The sequence below is a fragment of the Lissotriton helveticus genome, chromosome 9, assembly GCF_964261635.1.
Source record: "Lissotriton helveticus chromosome 9, aLisHel1.1, whole genome shotgun sequence".
Lineage (NCBI taxonomy): Eukaryota > Metazoa > Chordata > Amphibia > Caudata > Salamandridae > Lissotriton > Lissotriton helveticus.
Window position 1 is genome coordinate 139,770,413 of NC_136070.1, and position 21,579 is coordinate 139,791,991.

Genomic DNA, 21,579 nt, shown 5'->3' on the forward strand with positions numbered 1-21,579 from the left:
AAAGGCTTTCCTTGCGACAGATTGCCTTCCACGCTCCACCAAGACAGATCCGCCGCAGTTTCTCTGGAGATCCTCACTGACTCTCTGAGATCTCCGTTGTGCTGATACCACTGCCTGCGGAGGCACCACTGGAGTGCCCTCATGTGCCAGCGTGCATGGTTGACCAACAGAATGCAAGAAGCCATCAGACCGAGCAGGCGAGGGACCTTCAGGACTGGAACGACCGCTCCATTGTAGAACAAAGGAATCATTTCCTGTATGTCGCGAATCCTTTGAGGTGGAGGGAATGCACGACATACAGTAGTGTCCAGTACCGCACCAGGTGAGACTTGGGTACATTTATCGAAAAACCCAACTTGTGCAACAACTGAGTTGTCTCTTGCAGATGATGGAGCACCTTCTCCGGTGACTCCGCTTTGATCAGCCAGTCGTCCAGATACGGGAATACAGGTATCCCAAACCTCCTGAGATGTGCTGCCACCACTGCCATCACCTTGGTGAAGACTCGAGGCGCAAACTGGTAGTGCTGCGACCCAACCGTAAAACGGAGATACTTTGTGCGACTTCAAGATGGGAATATGAAAATACGCATCCTGCAAGTCGATCGACACCATCCATCCAGTCTTCTTCTAGCAGCGCTTTAAGAACCTGTGCAAGAGTGAGTATCTTGAACTTTTCCTGTTTCAGGTAAAGGTTCAAGATCCTGAGATTTAGAATTGGCCGAAGCCTGCCATCCTTTTTGGGGATCAGGAAATACCGGGAGTAGCACCCCTGACCCCTTTCCTGCTCTGGAACCACCTCTATCGCACCTTTTCGAAACAGTGCCAGGACTTCTTCCTGCAGGAGAAGCAGGTGGTCCTCGAACAATAACCCTGGCAAGGAGGGTAATTTGGGGGAAACTCCCAAAAGGGAAGAGCATACCCATTCCCTACAAGATTGAGAACCCAAAGATCTAACGTTATCAATTCCCAATCTTGTAGGAAATGGGTAAGCCGGCCCCCTACTGGGCCCACATGATCCGGAATGGCGGATCTAGGGCTGCTTTGCTGCGTTGGCAGGGGGTTGGGACGGGGGAAGAGGAGGAGATTTGACGGCCTCGAGAACGACCTCTCTGCTTGCCCCTATAAGATCTGTACAGCGTGTTTTGCTGCTGCTGTGGCTGCTGCTGCGTAGATTTGTAGGATCGAAATGAAGATCTACTAAATCCTCTAGTACGCCTTCCAAAAGTGCCCCTGGTCTGAAGCCCCAACGACTTAGCAGTCGCCCTGCTGTCTTTAAAACGTTCTAAAGCAGCATCTGCCTTCTTTCCAAACAAACCAGATCCGTCAAATGCAGACTGGACATCAGTTGAAAATTGTAGGAGAGTAGGGTCTGCAATCCTATGATCACCCAGATTTTTGCTTTTTGCTGCACTGGTTTACGACTTTCCCTGGCTGTGGGCCTGCTAATCAGACCCACAGCCTAGCTGTTCTCTCTATCCAAATTGTACTCAGGTACTGAATTGGCACTGGGCCCTCTCCAAGTCCCTGTACCCAGGGCTGAGGTGCACCCAGAAGTCTCCCAGGGGCTGAAGCATGTATTATGCCACCCCTGGATTGACTAACTAAAACTGACACAACTGGCTGCACGACAGCTGGGGCAAGGTGGTGTACTCACCCTTTGCTTTAGATATAGTATACCTATATCTAACCCTAAAATGGACACACAGATCTCCTATCAGTCACTCCTATGGCAGGCCTTAACAATCCTGAAGGCAGAGTGCTTGGAATCGTGTGAGATGGTGCTCTGGCATGAGCTGAGCCTGTCTGCGGCTTTCGGGATCTATCCCTTAGCCGTTTCCATGATATCGCATACCATATACTCTTAAGTGCATTATAATCCTCGCGGTTATATGCCAACTCTGGTATCGCTTTATCAAAACATGTCGAGTAAGGTGTCATACGAATTGGAATACTAACCCCTCGCCAATTCTGGCGACGGGGTTAGCATTCCACCCTTCTAGAGGGACACGACATGCATGTAACCTATAACCCGGTTAAAAGTCAGACAGAGCCTTAGCATCCACAAAATGGATGCTGCCACCGAGACACAAGTCTGCCCTCCTGCTGCTGGGAGTCCTCCCAGAGCAGGAGATAAGGACAAAGGGTTTCCTGCCAGGGGCGGTGCCAGCACCGTCCCAGACAGGGTTTTGTGTATTGTAGGTAGGCAGGGCTTCAGAGGAAGGTGACTGCACGTGGCACCCCGGTGCTCACTGTGCATAGGCTGGCTTAAACCAGTTCCAGGGACACTCCAGACCCCGTGCTGGGGAAAAGCCCGCCAAGGAAGTGGGTGTAACCACCCCCCTCCTGGTCCCACCCCTAGGGCAGGACTTAGTCGCGTGCCAGCCCCCTTTTCCAAGATAAAGGTAGAGACTGGCCCCCTTCCAAATCAGATCATCTTTGGAATCAAGATACCACTTTCCACGAAAGGACTTCACGATTTCTTCCTCAAGATTCTCCCTTGTGGCTAAGGAGTAGTCACCCTGCATCCGCAGGCACCATCCAAGAACACTGCGGTCTGCTGCACGTCCTTCCTCCGGAATCCGACTGCCCAGCTCGACGAGACCCGGCTTCCCTGGCACCTCTGACCTCTACCCACCTGTGGAAAAGTAAATTTTGCCATGTTCTGTGTCCCTACGAGTCCTCCATCATAGGTTATATGTGCATGATTAATATGCATATGTTATTCCCCATGTTCGATTAATGACGCAATTACAGTTGTGTCCACCTCTAGTATGCCAGTTTCCAGTTCTCGTGAATACTACGAATATCAGGCCTATGTAAAGCTACGTTGCCACGTTTCTCAGTGTACACGTTATTTCATTATAAAGTCCCCGTTTCTAGGCCTCAAAAGGGCCCGGACACCAGATTCAGCTCCTGTCTCCTGAAGCCTCGCTGAGGAGCGATACAGCCCCCACCTGTATCCTCGACCCTTCACTTACTTCCTGCCTCGCAGTGCCCGGCTCAGCCTGGCTCTGCCTCTGAGTCTGCCAAGAGTATGTTATGATTCCAGTTATCAGTTCAGTCCTCCTTCTCTGCATTCCTAAGCTACTGAATCGCATCAATAGTTACCGTCATAGTCTAGCTTTTACGTCTCCATGTAAGAGACATACTGCATTTAATGGTCATTTAATATTCTTCATCACGCACTACATGTAGAATAATGCATGCTCCAGTCTTAGAGTCCGTTAGCCTCTCCCCTCCTGACTCTTAGTTCATATCAACATGTTTCCTAAACATCAGATACTAGATACTGCTTAGGTACATGTCGCCCTGACTCTCCAGACTTCAGTCTCTGCTCCTAGCACAGAGTTCATAGCCCCCAGCTTCTCCTAGTAACACGTCATTGCCAGTTTGCGCGCCCCATCAGGTTAGAGGTCCCGGCTCCTTAGGTAGCCCCCTCCATGGTTTCCACCCCATTCATGACATATTCTGTTACGTTTGCATCACATGTCTATGTATACGCCCTGTTACACCTCTTTTCACCCTTATCTTTCGCGACTGCTACGCGTCACGCCTATTGCTCTTCCCACTGCTACGCCTATTGCGATGTAATGCTATGTGTTTGCGTTATGTATATATGCTCATGTACTGTTATTAAAAAGTTATTCCTTCCTAGCCTTCTTGTCCAGATCCTGGCAGCGCTGCCAGGGCTTGCCATCCTATTCCTGTGCAGGTTGTCCTGTTCCTGTCCTTTATGCTGTAATAAACCTGCAAACTCCTACTACCTCGAATCTTGACTCTTATTTATTGAGCTATCTGTTATTCATTTATGCATTCAAAAAGAGAGGTATTATTTATTTATTTACCACATAATGGCGCCCGAACAGGAACTTGCCCTTTCCCCACGCGTCGGTGAAGCCACGCCGACCCCCTGACCCTCTGCAGTCGTGACGGAACTCTTCTGCGCACCGGCAGATATTTCTGCTTCAAGTATCCCTCAGGCCCACGGAGGAGACGGAGGAGGCGGTCCAGCATCCAGACGAGACGGTGGAGGAACGCGGCGAGTCCCGACCAGAGCCCAAGCCGAGAGTCCAAGGTCCGAGGTATCCGGAGGCCCACCCGTAACAGAAGTCCGAAGTTCGTCCGTCCGGCGTCCAAGCAGTCCCGTCCAGTCTGAGGCCTTCCGTTCTTACTGCCCGGTGAGTACCATTACTGGGATAGTATCTAGACAGGGTCAATTTAATTGACTCTGGTCCGTGGGTTGGTGGTACACAGACCCACAAACGAAGTGTCCACTTCGGTGGATGCGGGTCCTGACGTGTCTCTTTATGAGACCGGTAAGTTTCGTACTGTTTCAGCAGTGCATCTAGTTTCTGTTCCAGTCAGTTCTGTTCTCGAGAAAATTCATGTATTCTGTGTTCCGTATTCCAGGTAGTATTCTGTTCGAACTGTTATTTTAAATGTTCTTCATGTATTTTAATGTCGTGGTATGAATGGGGAATAAGTATCGTGTTCATTGTGTATTGTATTGTGTCTAGATTACAGTCCAGTCATGCCCTTGTTTTCTAAGTTACGTCAGTTAAAAACTAGAAAGGGTCTGCTGGAAGCAGCAGTTCCAGTTCCGCCTAGGGACAGTCCAGGTCATTTTATGTATCAGAAGCATGGCATAAGCGCCATATTGTATCTAGATTTATGGGTAGAGTATACCAAACAGTTAGAAGAAAAGTATAGATGGCCCGTATCGGGTACATGGGATGCCGAGTGCATCATGAGAGTAGAAGAGGCATTATGGAAAAAGAAAGCCAGACAGTCACAGAAAGATGCCATCGAGTTATGGCGCAAAGAAGCTCATAAAAGAACCGAAAAAGAAATCAGAAAGTCAGAATTAAGTAGAGAATCCTTAGAACGAGCACAAGAAAAAGAACTAATCGAGATAGGTGAACAAGTTAAAGCCGAACAGTCAGACAGACAGAGGCATGCTCTTATTAGGGGTATGTATCCTCTTCTTGCCGAGGGCTTGCCAAAAGCGACCCCAGAGGCATCCAGTAACTTTCCGCCACCATTAGTTCCGACCAAGCTACGTCACAAACCGACCGCAGCTGATATTTTCATTTCGTCCTATTTGGACGACACAGTCCCAGAATATGCAAATTCTGTTCGCGCTCCGCCAGTCCCTGTAAATCAGGCACTTCCCGTTCCTCCAGACACCGGGGTACCCCTTGCAGTACCTGTTACGGTCCCCCCGGTCCAGCCCGCCATACCAGTTCAGCCCGCATTTCAATTTCCTGCCACACTAGTACGAAGAGGATCAGTCGACGATTCTAGTTTAGGGGCCGCAGGAGGAGGTCCTCCTCAGACCCCGCCGCCACATAAGCGTTTAACGTCAGCCGAATTACATGCACAAGCGTCACAGCGTACGCCCAGACATCAGTCTGTAGCAGAAATAAGAAAAGCCCTTAATGAATGCGGCTATGATCCAGTCCCAGGCGAGGATAATATGGTTTTATATTCATTCCGCGTAAGAAAGGTGGCCGAGTATCTAGTCACCCTACCGAATATGAAAGAAGACCTAGACAGAATATATCGTTTCATCCGTACAGGGGATGATCCAGAAAGCATTGGCGAAGTCATGTCTCAAAGGAAAGCCGAGATCCAGCTCATGATACTAAAGTTTTTGATTAATTGTTTAATAAGAGAACAAGATTACCCGTCCAAAGATCAAGCCGAAATGAGAATCCTGACAAGGTGGAGTGATAATATAGCCGAGGGTAAGCACAAGACCGTCGGTGCTATGGAGAGTATGTACAAGAAAATCCGTAAAGAAATAATAAAGTTACACGAGCAGCGTAAAGCAGCACAAGTAAGCGAGAAAGAAAGTAACTCTGATACTGAAGAGGTAGACGACGAGAATCCCGCCAGAATAGCGTATGTAGGAAAATCTAGATTCCCAGATCACCATTTACGCCTAGAACACAAGTCAACTTTCCATCATCCAGCACCAGAACAAGGTTCTCTAGAACAAGTGTTTCAAGCCACCGATCACATTCTGAAATCACGAATCGGTTACAGTGAGTTAAGTACTATGCATGAACAAGAACTAGTCCGATCAGCAGTCCGATGGATTACTGATTCTACCACTTTTCCAGACGAAATAGTGGCACAAATGTTTCTGAAATAGCCCCCAGCCGAGCAACGACTGGCGGGTATGTATATGATCCAGCACCTCATTACATTGTATGAGGGTCAACATTCTGATCCAGGTCCGTTACACGATGTCCTGAATGAGTTACTCCAGTATAAATGGAAAGGTCTAGGTACCGATTTAATTAGTGTCATTCTAGAACAGCGCCACAAATATAGAACGTTTCTGAACCCGCATTTTGTTCATGTCTCACCCCCAGAAAGTAAACCATTTTACATGGAGAGACAGAATCCGTTACGAGAAGTCCACCCAGTTAGAGGAACGGGTGGCGAACTAGAACGAGTGTTTGTTTACACTCCGATTACAAAGATGGAACTCCTAGAGATGAAAAAATTAATCCCCTGTCATGATAAAGATCCAGCAGGGTTCCATCGAGAATTAAAAGACATGCTCCGTATGGGAGAATACACGTATCCAGATATAATTAAAATGTTAAAGGTTCTGCTGCCCGCAGGGGTGTATGAAAAGCTCAAGGAAAAAGAATGGGAGGTGGGAGAGAAAAAGATAGATTGGGCAGTTCTAGAAGCTGAAGATAAGGCACGAGTACCAGGTACCGGTCTTGGAGCGAAATGTAAAGAATTACCTGAATTATTGATTCAAGTTTTACCCAGATTGTTAACCACGAAAAAGGAAGACTGGGATGCAATCTCAGCCTGTAAACAGAAACAAGACGAAGACATTAGTGATTTTTATTCTAGATTTGAGAAATGTTTTAGCATCAACAGTGGCCTCAAGACAAGTAGTGAGTCACACCCTCACCTTTTTGTTACTAAATTAGTCGAGAATTCAAGTCCACCAATTAAAAATCGAGTTTTGAAAGTCGAAAGTACCTGGCAAGCTAATACCCCGTCCCAGATGTTACAGATGCTCCAATACCACCAGAATAGAATTAGGGAAGAACAAGAACACGAGAGAAAACGTATGAAAGACACGAAAATGAAAGTACTAGTTGCACAATCCGTTCCTCAAGACAGTCAGAAGAGGGGTCCGAATCAAGCCAGTCATCCTGCAGCTCCCGTTAAAGGAAACTGCAATTATTGTAAACAGCCAGGTCATTTTATAAACGAGTGTGCAGTTCTGAAACACAACATAGCTACTGGTAAGACTAAAGAAAGACCACGTCCACCTAGACAAGAACAAGTTTCACAGACTCCTCAGCCACAGAATGCACCACAGACAGTTACAGCACCGCAGCCCATCGCTGCAACACAGCATGTTACACAGCAGATGTACCAGTATGCACAGTCCGAGTATCCAGAGTATCAACCGTATTCATGAAACAGCCTAGAGAAGGAGGTAGGCTTGCCTCTCATCGAGATACCTGTAGATCAAGAAGGTCCCTATGTTCACAGTCAAGTATTAGGGAAAGACAGAAAGTTTTTGATTGATACAGGGGCAAGTAGGACCACAATTAGCCACGCCGAAGTTCCAGGGGCTCCGCTCTCAGGCTCAAGAAATGTTTCCCTTGGATTTTCAGGAAAACCTATCGTAAATGAAATATCAAAGCCAGTTACTCTAGAAGTAGGTCCATTGTCCCGTACTACTGATCTGTTACTTACTAAATCATGTCCAGAAAATCTATTAGGCATTAAAACACTGAAAGAATTAGGTGCAGTTATATGCTGTTCCCCAGAGGGAATACGATTGTTCCTACGTGACTTCAAGGGTCACTATGTATTACGAGATTTTGATCCCAGATTGTCCAATGTTCCGCAGCATCTATGGGCGCAAGGTCCAACTGATGTTGGTTATATGCAAATCACACCCCATCGTGTGACTCTCAAGCCAGGTGTAGTGTTACCACGAATCAGACAGTATAGATTGCCACCTGAGGCTGTAGCAGCCTTATCCAAAATTATTGACGAGCTCATGGCTCAAGGAGTAGTTGTAGAAACTGACTCCAATGTATGTAATTCTCCGATCATTCCAGTCATGAAACGTACTGATCCGAATGCACCCCCAGTATATCGATTAGTGATTGACCTACGAGAACTTAATAAATGTATTATTCCCCAGTATCCAGTTGTCCCAGATATCTCTTCCCTATTGACAGCCATTGATTCCGAAGCCACATTTTTTACGGTCATAGACCTCAAGAACGCATTTTTCAGTGTTCCCATTCATCCAGACAGCCAGTTCCTTTTCGGATTTTGTTTAAATGGAAGGAGCTATATGTTCACACGAGCTCCTCAAGGTTTCACAGAAAGTCCTAGTATTTACAGTCAAGCACTTAAGAGACAACTAGACAACATTCACATGCCAACTGACACTGCCCTGCTCCAGTATGTCGATGATCTATTGATCACAGCCCGTTCTGAACGTGACTGCGAGCGAGCGTCACTGACGGTTCTGTATTTCCTAGCCGAGATGGGACACAAGGTGTCCCCTTCTAAGCTTCAATTCTGTGTCCAGCAAGTGGTATACTTAGGACACTTACTGTCCAAGAGGGGTAGGCAGTTGACACCAGACCGTATCCAGTTAATAGCGAGTCTTCCCCAGCCCAAGACCCAGAAGGAGGTACGTGCTTTTATCGGCCTCACTTCTTATTGCCGACAATGGATTCCTCAGTATGCATTTCTAGCCAAGCCACTGATACAGTTAACGACACAGGAGGCAGCCGTATCGACTGTTCTCCCTTGGACATCTGAACATACGCTTAGTTTCAATGAGTTAAAGAAAGCCCTATGTCAAGCTCCAGTTCTGGCAACACCGAACTACAGTAAGCCTTTTACACTTTTCGTCACAGAACGCGAAGGTACCGCATTATCTGTTCTCACACAAGATCAAGCAGGACAATACAAGCCCTGTGCTTATTTTTCGAGCACATTAGATCCTGTAGCCCAGGCTCTGCCTGCGTGCCTCAAGTCAGTTGCAGCCACAGCACTAGCTATCAGACAAAGTGATTCCATAGTCTTAGGACATTCCCTGACAGTACAAGTCCCACACTCCGTGGAAGTTCTTTTAAACCGAACACAGACCCAGCACTTGACAATTGCACGTTTAACAGGTTATGAATTGACACTGTTCCAGCCACACATAGAAATCAGACGCTGCAACATCCTGAACCCTGCTACACTGTTACCATCAGTTACTTTAAGTCCGGACACACACGACTGTGTGGAAGTAGTTAATATTACGACAAAACCAAGACAAGATCTGACAGATATTCCGTTACCAGATCCCGACCTGACACTTTATGTGGATGGTTCATGTATGAGAACAAGTACAGGAGAACTAGTCGCCGCGTATGCAGTGACTACCGACACTGAAGTTATTGAGACACACCGTATTGACACCCTGTCCGCTCAAGCAGCAGAGCTAGTTGCTCTGACACAAGCCTGCATACACGCTAAGAACCGGAAAGTTAATGTTTACACAGATTCACGCTACGCATTTGGAGTCGTACACGACTTTGGAGTGCTCTGGCAAGAGAGAGGTTTCATGACTTCTCATGGAACCAAGATTCAGCATGGTCTCCTTATTCAAGCTCTGTTAGATGCAATACATTTACCGACATCTATCGCTATCATGAAGTGCAAAGCACATACGAAAGTTACTGACATTATTTCCCAGGGTAATGATCTAGCAGATCGCACAGCCAAGCTTACAGCACAGACTCCAGACATTCCAGCTAACATGACACACACTCCAGATCCAACTACATGTATGACAGTTAAAGACCCTACTCAAGACGTCATAGATATCCAGTTACATGCTACTCCCGATGAAATCAAGAAACGGTCTGAACAAGGAGGGGTCCAGACAGATCAGGGATGGGTAACAAAGGGTAGAGCCACATGGTTTCTCCCCGACTCTATGGTTCAAGTCATTATCAATACCGCACATAGTCCAGCACATTTAGGGGAAAAAGCAATGTTAGACAGTATCCAGAACATTTGGTTCAACAAGCATCTACGAACTGCAGCCAAGCAGAAAGTCCGTACCTGTATGATATGTTGTCAGTTTAATCCAGGTAAAAGTGTCCCGGTGGAACAAGGTGGATTCCAGCCCCCTGACCACCCTTTTGAAGTCCTCCAGATGGATTATATTCAGATGGAGCGATGTCGAGGTTTCAAGTATGTCCTCGTAGTTGTATGCGCTTTGTCCAGGTGGACAGAAGCATATCCAGTCCCAGATTACACAGCCACGACCACTGCCAAGCAGTTGGTTCGTGAATTCTTCCCCCGTTACGGACTCCCTAGAGTCGTATATTCTGATAACGGCCAGCCATTCTCCTCAGAGTTAATGAAGCATGTTTCCCTTTTGTTAGGGTACCAGTGGAAGTTCCATTGTGTACGCCACCCTGAAGCAGCAGGTCTCGTAGAGAGACATAACCAGACCCTGAAAATTCGCATCGCCAAAGTATGTAAAGAGAAAGGTGTGGACTGGCTAGTAGCTCTGCCAGTCGCTTTGTTCTATATGCGCATGGTCGCACATTCCAGATCAGGTCTGTCCCCGTATGAGGTCGTTTTCGGCCGCCCCCCTAACATGTGGGGTACACCCAGACCCCGAAGTATTACCGATGTTTCAAGTAATATGCTGACAGATTACCTAGCTTCCTTGATGTCTGCCCTCAACTCTTGTCGTTCACAGGTTGCCGCCACATTTCCAGACAATACCGAGGTGGCACCGCATGAAATCGTTCCAGGATCCATGGTTCTTGTCCGGAATTTCGACCGCTCAAGTCCGCTGGAGCCACGCTGGAAGGAGCCCCGACAGGTCCTCCTCGCCACCCGTACAGCCGTGAAGTTGGAGGGTCGCAAAGGCTGGGTGCACCTTTCGCACGTAAAGAAATTTTATGGACTGAAACCCGTCTCAAAGAACATTTCCCAGGATTTGAAGGATTGCCAAAGTACTATTCTCAAGGACTGTCCCGCAAAGAACAATGATACTGCACCCTCCCTGTTAGAGAAAACTCCACAGCAGGAGTATAAGTTGAAACTCCGGTCTAGTAAAATAAGTCAGCCAGTTTGATTGTCTAAGTCCTCCCCTAGGTGAAACGGTTAGACTGTTTCTGACATGTATAAAATAGACCCCCATAGTGAGAGAGTTAGTCAAAACTCAATCCGATGTATCGTTTTTCTATGTTTCATATTATTTCTCAGCATTATGATTTCCTGCACCAGTTATGCATTCTACTTGTATTTTCCAGTTTCTCATGTAAATAAGTCTGCCAATGCTACAGTAGAGCATACGTTTAGTGATCTGCCTCCTCATGAACTCTCTTACCGCCTCGCTATGCGAAATAATTCTTTCATCCGCATGTTACATTATTCACACCAGACCAGCAATGCCACTAATTGTTGGGTGTGTGGTCGACTCCCCCCTTTCCAGACACCGAAGGGAGTTCTGCCACTCTTTCCTTACCCTTTTTCACATAATGGTTCGTGTGGAGCATGGTCCACGTTAACGTCATCCTCAACAGATATGTCTTTTCTTAACAGTACATGTTTTCCAGACAAGCAAGGTCCCCCCCATAGAACAGGGTCAGATCTAGAAAATGAAGTGTACAATTTAGGTAATTATTCTTCGAATTTCATGGTCCTGAATGTTCAGTCTGATACTACTCCAGACTTACCTGCTATTTCAGTACTACCAGTCAAAGGCGAATTATGTGTCCGAAATAATGGTTCCGTACATGTAGGACATAGTGATTGTACTACTATTGTCAAGTATAGTGACAGTAGGAAATCTATTTTCAAAGCTTCACGTCATTCTTATTTTATTTGTGGTCAGACCGCATATGTTCGTCTGCCCCTCGATTGGGAGGGAACCTGTTACATTGCCTTCCTACTGCCACCTGTTTTTCTAGCCCCACCCGACTACCATAGGAATTCCCACCTAGTACATACTAGACACAAGAGAAACCTCCCGATTGTCGATTATACTGAAACTGCTCTAGAACAATATATAGATATCAATAAAGGTGTCTTCCCTTATTTAGGTACAGTCGTGAATAGTAAACTGATACGTAGGTTAACCAGAACCCTTGAAGCAGTAGTAATTGAGACTACTTCTGCTCTAAGTAATTTAACCGAAGAACAATCCTTTATGAGAATTGTCGTGCTCCAGAATCGTCTCGTCCTTGACGTCATATTGGCCGATAGGGGCGGGGCCTGTAGAGTCATCGGATCTAGTTGCTGCATTTTCATTCCAAATAACGCGCCGTCTGTTTATTCAGCTATAACCAGACTCCATAAAATTGCCCATCTGTTACACCAAAATCCAGGCACCTGGACATGGTCCGGTTGGTTCTGGAACATAGTTTCCGCCTGGGGATGGAAAGTATTGTCATTTCTAGGTATTGCAGTAGCGATCATATTCAGCTGCTGCCTCTGTATACAATGTGGCCCTGCGATTTGCGGCATTTGTGCTACCTCTTGTATTCCTAGTCCCAAGCCCCGTTCTAAAACCCGTTCCAAGAAAATTCGAGACGAGCAAATGATACTGTATGAAATGATAGATGGTATCATGAATATTGATGTTTCCTGAAGGAAACGTAGTGACAAGGAGGGAATGTGGAAAAGTAAATTTTGCCATGTTCTGTGTCCCTACGAGTCCTCCATCATATGTTATATGTGCATGATTAATATGCATATGTTATTCCCCATGTTCGATTAATGACGCAATTACAGTTGTGTCCACCTCTAGTATGCCAGTTTCCAGTTCTCGTGAATACTACGAATATCAGGCCTATGTAAAGCTACGTTGCCACGTTTCTCAGTGTACACGTTATTTCATCATAAAGTCCCCGTTTCTAGGCCTCAAAAGGGCCCGGACACCAGATTCAGCTCCTGTCTCCTGAAGCCTCGCTGAGGAGCGATACAGCCCCCACCTGTATCCTCGACCCTTCACTTACTTCCTGCCTCGCAGTGCCCGGCTCAGCCTGGCTCTGCCTCTGAGTCTGCCAAGAGTATGTTATGATTCCAGTTATCAGTTCAGTCCTCCTTCTCTGCATTCCTAAGCTACTGAATCGCATCAATAGTTACCGTCATAGTCTAGCTTTTACGTCTCCATGTAAGAGACATACTGCATTTAATGGTCATTTAATATTCTTCATCACGCACTACATGTAGAATAATGCATGCTCCAGTCTTAGAGTCCGTTAGCCTCTCCCCTCCTGACTCTTAGTTCATATCAACATGTTTCCTAAACATCAGATACTAGATACTGCTTAGGTACATGTCGCCCTGACTCTCCAGACTTCAGTCTCTGCTCCTAGCACAGAGTTCATAGCCCCCAGCTTCTCCTAGTAACACGTCATTGCCAGTTTGCGCGCACCATCAGGTTAGAGGTCCCGGCTCCTTAGGTAGCCCCCTCCATGGTTTCCACCCCATTCATGACATATTCTGTTACGTTTGCATCACATGTCTATGTATACGCCCTGTTACACCTCTTTTCACCCTTATCTTTCGCGACTGCTACGCGTCACGCCTATTGCTCTTCCCACTGCTACGCCTATTGCGATGTAATGCTATGTGTTTGCGTTATGTATATATGCTCATGTACTGTTATTAAAAAGTTATTCCTTCCTAGCCTTCTTGTCCAGATCCTGGCAGCGCTGCCAGGGCTTGCCATCCTATTCCTGTGCAGGTTGTCCTGTTCCTGTCCTTTATGCTGTAATAAACCTGCAAACTCCTACTACCTCGAATCTTGACTCTTATTTATTGAGCTATCTGTTATTCATTTATGCATTCAAAAAGAGAGGTATTATTTATTTATTTACCACACACCTCTACAGCACAGCTGAGAATCGTGGGTGCGACGAGACCTCGAGGGACCGGCCATCGCCAAGACTGCACGACTTCTGCACAGCAAGCCCACCGAGTAATTTCCTGGTGAGTGCTTTGGGGTCCGAGAAGCCCCCACCCTGAGCAGCTCCAGCACCGAAGAGCAGCCCCCCAGCATCTCCACGATCGGCGTGGGGCCCTTCTGCTTTTTGCTGCTCACCGCGTTGTTTGGCTACTAGCCCGCTGGCTTGTGGCCTTCCGAACGACGCCCGACGACAACACTGCTGCTGGTCTGGTTGCTCCAGACTGGCCCTTGCTTCCCTCCATCGGAGAAGTACCCTGGACCCTCCTGGTCCGGCTAAGACGCCATTTTAGGTCCACCGCGTGGGCCTTGCATTTGCCAAGACTTGTTGCCCAATCCTGGGTCCAGCGACGTCGACAGCAAGAACCTTCGTGGGACAGCTCGCACCTCCATCCTGGTCGCCGACAACGCCTCCTGGTCCGAGAGACTGCAGAGCCCAGCAGCGCCCACTCACCTGACTGCGGTGACTTCGCCCGGTGCCATCCTGGTGCCCACTTAATCACTGGCTAGTGATTCAAGAACTTGGTCCCCTCTGCTTTCAGGTTTCCTTCTTCCTTGATCCAGGCTTGGATCCATCGAACTTTTCTTCACTGGTCGCCTGCCAGCAACTTCTTCCTTCCAGGCTCCTGGTCCGGCACGAGGATTCCCGACGTCTTTTGAGACCTATGCAGCTGCAGCCCCTGGGCTAGGTAACTTCGGCACTTCGGTGTCCCAGCATAGCCTCACTATCCAAGGGTCAGGATCCACTGTCGTTTTCTCCCTACCAGGTCGGGTTCGCCCGTGAACACTAACTTTGTGAATTCTAGCTCCCATAGACTTTGTCCCGCATCCCGCGTGAGAGTGCACACTCTGCACCCGAGTTCCCTAGGCCTCCTGCTAGTAATCTAAAGGTTCAGTAGTCCAGTCCTAGCGATTCCAAAGCCTATTAGTACTGTTACTTACCTGCTAGTAATCTCGCATTCCACTTTTAGAGTATATGGTTTTTCGTGCCCCTCGGGCATTTGTGTATAACGTGCTAACTTAAGTATTTTCATAAGAGTTTTGTTGTGTGCTTAGCACCCTGTCCTCATAAAGAGTACAGGGTTGTTGTGATTCTAATAAATACATTGTTTCTTTTCATAACACTTGTGTGGTGTCCTTTCACTGGGTGTTCAAGGGGTAATGTGATGGTAAAACAGCTGGCTTAACACGCCCTCTAGAGTCTTAGCCTTAGACTGCTCGTATCCATGCTACTAGGATAGCTGGTCTATAAGGTTGACTTACAACCAATCATCAATAAGGGTTGTTTGGACTGATATATAGTGATCACTAGAATAGTGAACACTGCACATCAGGCCAACTTCTCACAAAAATTCAGACTATTTCAGCCATGCAGCTCTCCTCGTATCGACCGAAGAGCCCATGATCCTCGCCACAGAATCTGCAGTGTCTAAACCACTCTGTATCACCTGCCTTGCTGCAGCCTGAGTGTCCGAGATAACCTCCTGGAAGTCCTTTCTATCATCTTCCGGTATCTTTGGCACTAACTGTTTTACAGTGTCCATTAGTGCGTGAATGTAACCCCCCCATCAGACAGGTCGCGTTTGTGGACTTTAATGCCATGCTGGCAGAAGAGAAAACCTTTTTAGCAGCCTGATCCTGCTTTCTCAACTCCTTTTCAGCTGGAACTTGAGGAAAAGCTCCTGTCGATCGTTTGGAACAGGCAGCTTGTACCACCAAACTCTCAGGTAGAGGGTGAGTGGATACAAATTCCGGATCATCTGGAGCAGTCCTGTACCTTCTGGCAACAGCTCTAGACACAGCTGGAGTTGACAAGGGTTTCTTCCAAACCTCTAAAATAGGATCTCTAAGGGCATCATTAAAGGGCAGCAATGGTTCAGTCACCGATGAGGGAGAGTGAAGAACCTCTGTGAGTAGATTTGATTTGAACTCCGCAGTAGGTAAAGCAATGTTCAACAAATTTGCTGCTTTTTTAATTACAACGTGGTAAGGAGCCACATCTTTAGAGGGTTTGTCTGTCACTGAAACCAAATCCCATTCAGGGGACAGTTCAAGACCACTGGCCACCGAAAGATCCTCATAAGGGTCCTCAGGATCCTGTAGCTCACCCTCCTCCAAATACTCCTCACGATAGCTCTCTTCTTCCATCAGCCTCTGAGCTTCACGCCTCGACCTATGCTTCACTTTCGAAGCCGTCGGATCCACTGTTGACTCAGTCAAAGCCGGAGCAGGCGCCGAGCCCAACGCCGGCAGAGGAAGACTTCCACGACGTCGTTCGGGATCCGGCGTCAGATGATGGAACCGGCGTCGAAGGATTCGGTGTCGTCGACTTCGGCGTCGATGGCTTCGGAGTCGAAGGCCTCGCCGGTGTCGGAAAATGCCAATGCGGCGCCGGAGCCGGCATAAAGGGCATAAAGGGCGCAGGGGCATAAGTTTGGGGGACACCCAGACCAAATGCCATCGGACCCGTGGGACCAACAGGAATCCCAGAGGGGTACATAGCCCCGGAGTAGAAGCCATACATTGCATTCAGAAAATGCGTCGGATCCTGACCTGGAGTCGGGAAGGTTGGATACGAACTCCCAGGTGGATCTTGAGGGTGCGGAGTCGATACGACGTCGACCTCCTCCTCAGGCTGGTGCACCGGAGTCGATAGACCTTCGGGCAACGGGGCCTCTCCCTCTCCAACTATCTCCTCCTCACCTTCATCCTCCCGATCTGGAGAATGGGATGGAACCGGAGACGGATTCGCGGTTTGCTTCGGTGAACCAGGCGAATTTGCATGCGACGCCTCACCTCCGCCGTCATGTTCTTCTGAAGCCAAAGACATCAGTTCTTTTTCTACCAGCTTCACCTGCGACTTCGGTTTAGAACCGGAGTCCTTCTTTGAACGATGTCAGGATTCATGAGATCTTTTCCTATGCTTCTTTTTTGACGATCTCGAAGCATGGGCCGAGGATGAATCCGAATGCGACCTCGAGTGAGATCTTGACCTCGTGCGTCGAGTCCGCGATTTCGATTTCTTCTTTTCTTTACTTCCTTTAAGCTTAGCAACAATAAGCTTAGCTTCTCTCTCCCGGAGGGCTTTAGGAGTCATCTTCTTACAGGATCGGCAGTCTTCAACATCGTGGTCGGAGCTAAGCCACCATAAACAGCATTCATGCGGATCCGTAATGGACATGGTTTTGCCGCATTCTCCACAGGCCTTAAAACCCGTCTTCTTCGAAGACATGATGAAAGAAGAGATAAAGGAATACTAACAATACAGAGTAACAAAGTTACAGTTAAAGCTACGGACGATCCCTAGAAAACCGTTAGCGTCGACGACGCGGAAAAAAGGGAACTGATGTCATCACGCAGGCGTGGGCCTATTATAGGCGTCGGTGACGTCAGCGGAGTCGCGAGCGATGCCGTGCCTCTATGACATCAGAGTCCACGTCGGCGCTAAGCTACGAAAAGAATTTCCGAATGTTGCTGACGCAGGGGGATATTCACAAGGTGAGGAATCCACACAGCAGATGTATCTATCAGAAAAAGTGGTTTGCGCTGTTTTAGCAAGCAATGGGGCATAGAGTGTAAAAATAAATAAGAAGTTCAAGCAAAGCTAAAACCAACAGTTCTACTGTAAGCGCCTACAAAGCAGTTTGTGGTTCTGCAAAGTTTTAAATCGGCTCTTGCAAGAACACTTAAAAATGTATTTTAATTTTTTTTAATCGACAAGTTGAAATAGGAACTCACCCTCTTCATTTCCCAGAAGGAGAGACTTCTGGCAAAAGGTATGGACATCTCTTTCACTTGACCTAAAATAAATGAAAGGAAATTATACCAAGAGGCACTATCAGTATTCGCTGGTACCTGCACTACTAGATCAGTGACATACCACTTCATCACATGGCCTTGTGGATTTCACATCACCAATCTAAATCAATTTTTCAGCGCTCCCCCTCTTTAAATGCGATTCCATACTGCATCGCCATGCAAACACCCTGAAGAAGTCAGTGTCCCTTCAGACTCATGCATAAAAAAATCCCTACTATCATGCAAATTATTCTATCAGCCTATGGCGAGGCTGGAGTACCACCAGGCTCACCAGGCAGCTCTTCGTCCTCGTTGCCATCCTCTTCACCTTCTTTGTCACTGTCTGAAGACAGCACAGGCACCGGCAGCACAGTAATTGTTTCACGCCTGGAAGAACCACAAGGAAAGACATGGAGTTACTTCTAGTACACTACATTAAAAACAGCAAGTTAGCAGCAGGCCCACTAGTTCTAGATTTCACATATGCACAGATACTTAACTCTAGAGTAGATGGGTGGGTAAATTGCTAATCTAAACTGGTGCCAAGACATCAGGATAGAATCGGTCAACAATGAGCCACGAAGTCAGTATATTAAATTACTTTCCCTTAAGCCATCATACTACCCTTTCACATACCCTTTTATCTTAAAGAAATCAATTGGATTGATTTTCATGTCCGCAATCAACAATACAAACAAGGCCAAACAAGGTATCCAAATATTACACCACCACTGTGGTTATGCGTTCCTACAAGCAGCATCACATCATGCATTACAGTACTTGTTGAACAGCTCAAAGTATTCATATCAGTGCCCCCAGATTTTAGAATGTTTAGGAGTACAGTTTCTGGGTCTGTAGATAGGTACCTCTAGATTGGTACACCAGTCAATGGCCGCCTGCCATTTTGATATTTTAGGAGGGTTTGGAGATTTCACAGAATGCAATGTCTCTTGGGCAGACTTGTAGCTGTTCCCACCAGTATTCACTCCCCACAGGCCCCCCACAAATCATTCAGTATAGCCAGTAGGGCCACTCTAGGAGATACTTCCAAATGCATCTCCAGCACCATAGTGAGAACCCTCAAGATAGCCTGCCAATATTTAGCAATACAAAGACAGAACAACCCAAATAAAAAAAAAAAAGTGGGAGTCTGTCTGTATGGCGAAAGCCGGCTGGAGTAGAGAGCCTGCAAACATGCCCTAGATGCTAGGGTCCCTCCAGTGCGCATCATTCAGTGGTCTTACCCAGTGTTCCCATTTTGGTTTGAGGACAGCAAACATATTGAGGCATTAGTCACTACTGCAAAACACACAAGATGATGGAAGGAATGTTGCACAATGGCAAAACATTCACCCCCAGTCACAGATCTGGGTTTAATCAATTGTTATTTTGCTCACCAAGCCACCCCAGTTCAGACATGGCCATATAAAAATCAGTCTTGACCCTGTGCCTCATGGGAACTGTCCAGCCTGAACTGCCAAGCCATGTCATCCCTGGACTGGAATCAAGCATCCCAGGACCGGTTTCTGGCTATCAGCTGTCTTCAGCCAGTGTAGCTTGACTCCAGTGGCTTAGTGAGCACGGGCCCACGCCTGGGCATATCCTTCTCACATAGGGTGAACAGCAACCCTGGTTGAGTAGTCCATAGGTGAAGCATTGACGTTTCCCCCTATGATGGTAATATCTTGGGGGAATTCAGCACAGTGGTTTTACATGCTTCAAAAGAAGATTTGAGCATTTGGGGTGGGACAGGCGCACACAGGAAGTTATATTGCATCCCTTCAAGGATGCCTTCCACTCTGATATACTGGCATTTGGGGGTCAGACGTGGTTGCAGAGACTACTAGGGTGAAAGTACCTGTTTAGAAGTATTGCCACTCCTCGAACACCTCTAGTGAACCCCACATAGCAGTAGCGGTGTAGAAAAGGATACTTAAAGCCCAGAATGATAACTCCATCACTGCCCTGAGGAGCAGGTCTGCATATGCTGAAATTAAGATATTTGGTGGGGAATATCGGGGAGGGATGGGGTGTTTTGAACACTGAGGAATGGATATACCCCAATTAGATTTTCCTAAAGACTATCGAGAATACATTTGGAAACCAGCCTAGTGAATTAAGGTGGCCCTGATGCTGTGTCTCTGGAATGTGGATGCAGAGGACTAGGAGGTAGCTTAGCCATCTGACAGGTTAAAAATCCTGCTACTTGTCACTTTGTTGCAATTTCTTGAACTAGTTTGCCACTGTAGTTAGACCTAAACACTTCAATAGAACCATATCATAGTTTGTTGATTAAATCAGTATCACTGACCACTAAATTATATAGACAAACAAAGAGGTTATGAATAAGTTAGCTTTTGCAACCTCCAGAAATCCAAAGGGCACGTAAACACCAAGAAAAAGGTCAGAGCTTAGCATACAGGCAAGAAAATAACCCTCCACCATTCAATATCATCACTTGAGCATTGATGAAATTCACAAAGATGGGTATTTCCTGATCTTGGTCAATCTCAATACATCACAGAAATAAGAGATAGCAAGGTGAAAAACCAGAAGCCGAGACGGAACGCCAGTCACCTGGCACAACAGAATGCTCTCTGCAATCAAAAAGCCTGAATAATTTTCTGGACGAAAATTAATGGAGTCAAAACAGATATCACCCAATTAATTTCTTTCGAGAAGTGGCATTCCTAAGGAAATAGTTACATAAATATCATCCAGGAGAGTAAAGTAAGAATGTTTATGTAGCACATAGTATAACTAATATATGTCCCTTACAGATATATAGTTACCAAAGGCAAGTAACTTGTTCATCCCTCTGTATATAAGAATTTATTTGAACTATAGAAATGTACCTGTAAATGTGAATTGCCTTTGAGTTCTTTGGCCGAGGTAGATTGACTTCAATCGGAGAAGGGTGCTGAAAATACCAATATAGAAATTATTCTTTCTCTCCCTGACACCCTGGCTAACAATAGTGACTCGCAGATGTCCTTTGGCACTATTGATAAAATCAAAAGCCCACTAATAGACAGAGGAAGATCGGACTATGATCCAAGCTGATCATATAATAAAAAGGAATCGGTCGACTAAATCCACTAGTTTAGCAAATAGACAGCAAACTGGTGGCACTATTCGCCTGATTTCATGGAATGTAGCGAGTATTTCAACTAGGCTATCAGATGAGCCATGGATTGATTACACCAAATCCTTTAGCATAATTCGTCTCCAAGAAACGTAGAGTAGAGAGAATCTTTTCTTAAATGGTTATAATACCTCGTCTGTTGCTGCTGAACCCTCCCCCTCTGGAAGGGCAAAGGGTGGCCTAATGACTGCAATCTCAATACGTAATATGTCATTAAGGATAGAAAAAAATATGTTCTTCTCCATGGTAGCAATTGATCTGGTGCACTAATTTGATTGTTGTACCTTTGCTTATAGTTAACTGGTATTATAATATGTTTGATACACATGTGTCGCTTGTCATTGACCCTTTGCAGGTGGAAATCACTAAAGTTACTGGAAAGATTTCACCCTTATGTATTATGTGGTTTGGGGATTTTAATTGCAATCTATGTCCATTTAGCGGGGCCACGTTTATGGGATATCGGACACTGATAAACAACCTTTGGCCCATTTTAAGCACACTACACAGGGAGATGCCTTAAACAACATCATCGTGGTAAATGACCTCTGTATACTTGATACCCCGACCGATAGGTTAATGGCCCCCCATTCCAACTTTTCAGGGTCGACGAGTAGAATAGATTTTATCTTAATTTCCAG

General features: G+C 46.5%; 1 protein-coding gene across 1 annotated transcript in view; it reads right to left on the reverse strand.

Moving 5' to 3' along the window:
* Window positions 1-21,579, reverse strand: part of MAPKBP1 (mitogen-activated protein kinase binding protein 1) — a 986,444-nt gene that overhangs the window by 182,547 nt on the left and 782,318 nt on the right. The window contains exons 22-23 of the mRNA XM_078662278.1: window positions 18,086-18,180; window positions 17,734-17,795 (exon numbers count right to left, since the gene is read on the reverse strand). Of these exons, the coding sequence (XP_078518404.1) occupies window positions 17,734-17,795; window positions 18,086-18,180 (157 nt within the window). The remainder of the gene's footprint in view (window positions 1-17,733; window positions 17,796-18,085; window positions 18,181-21,579) is intronic.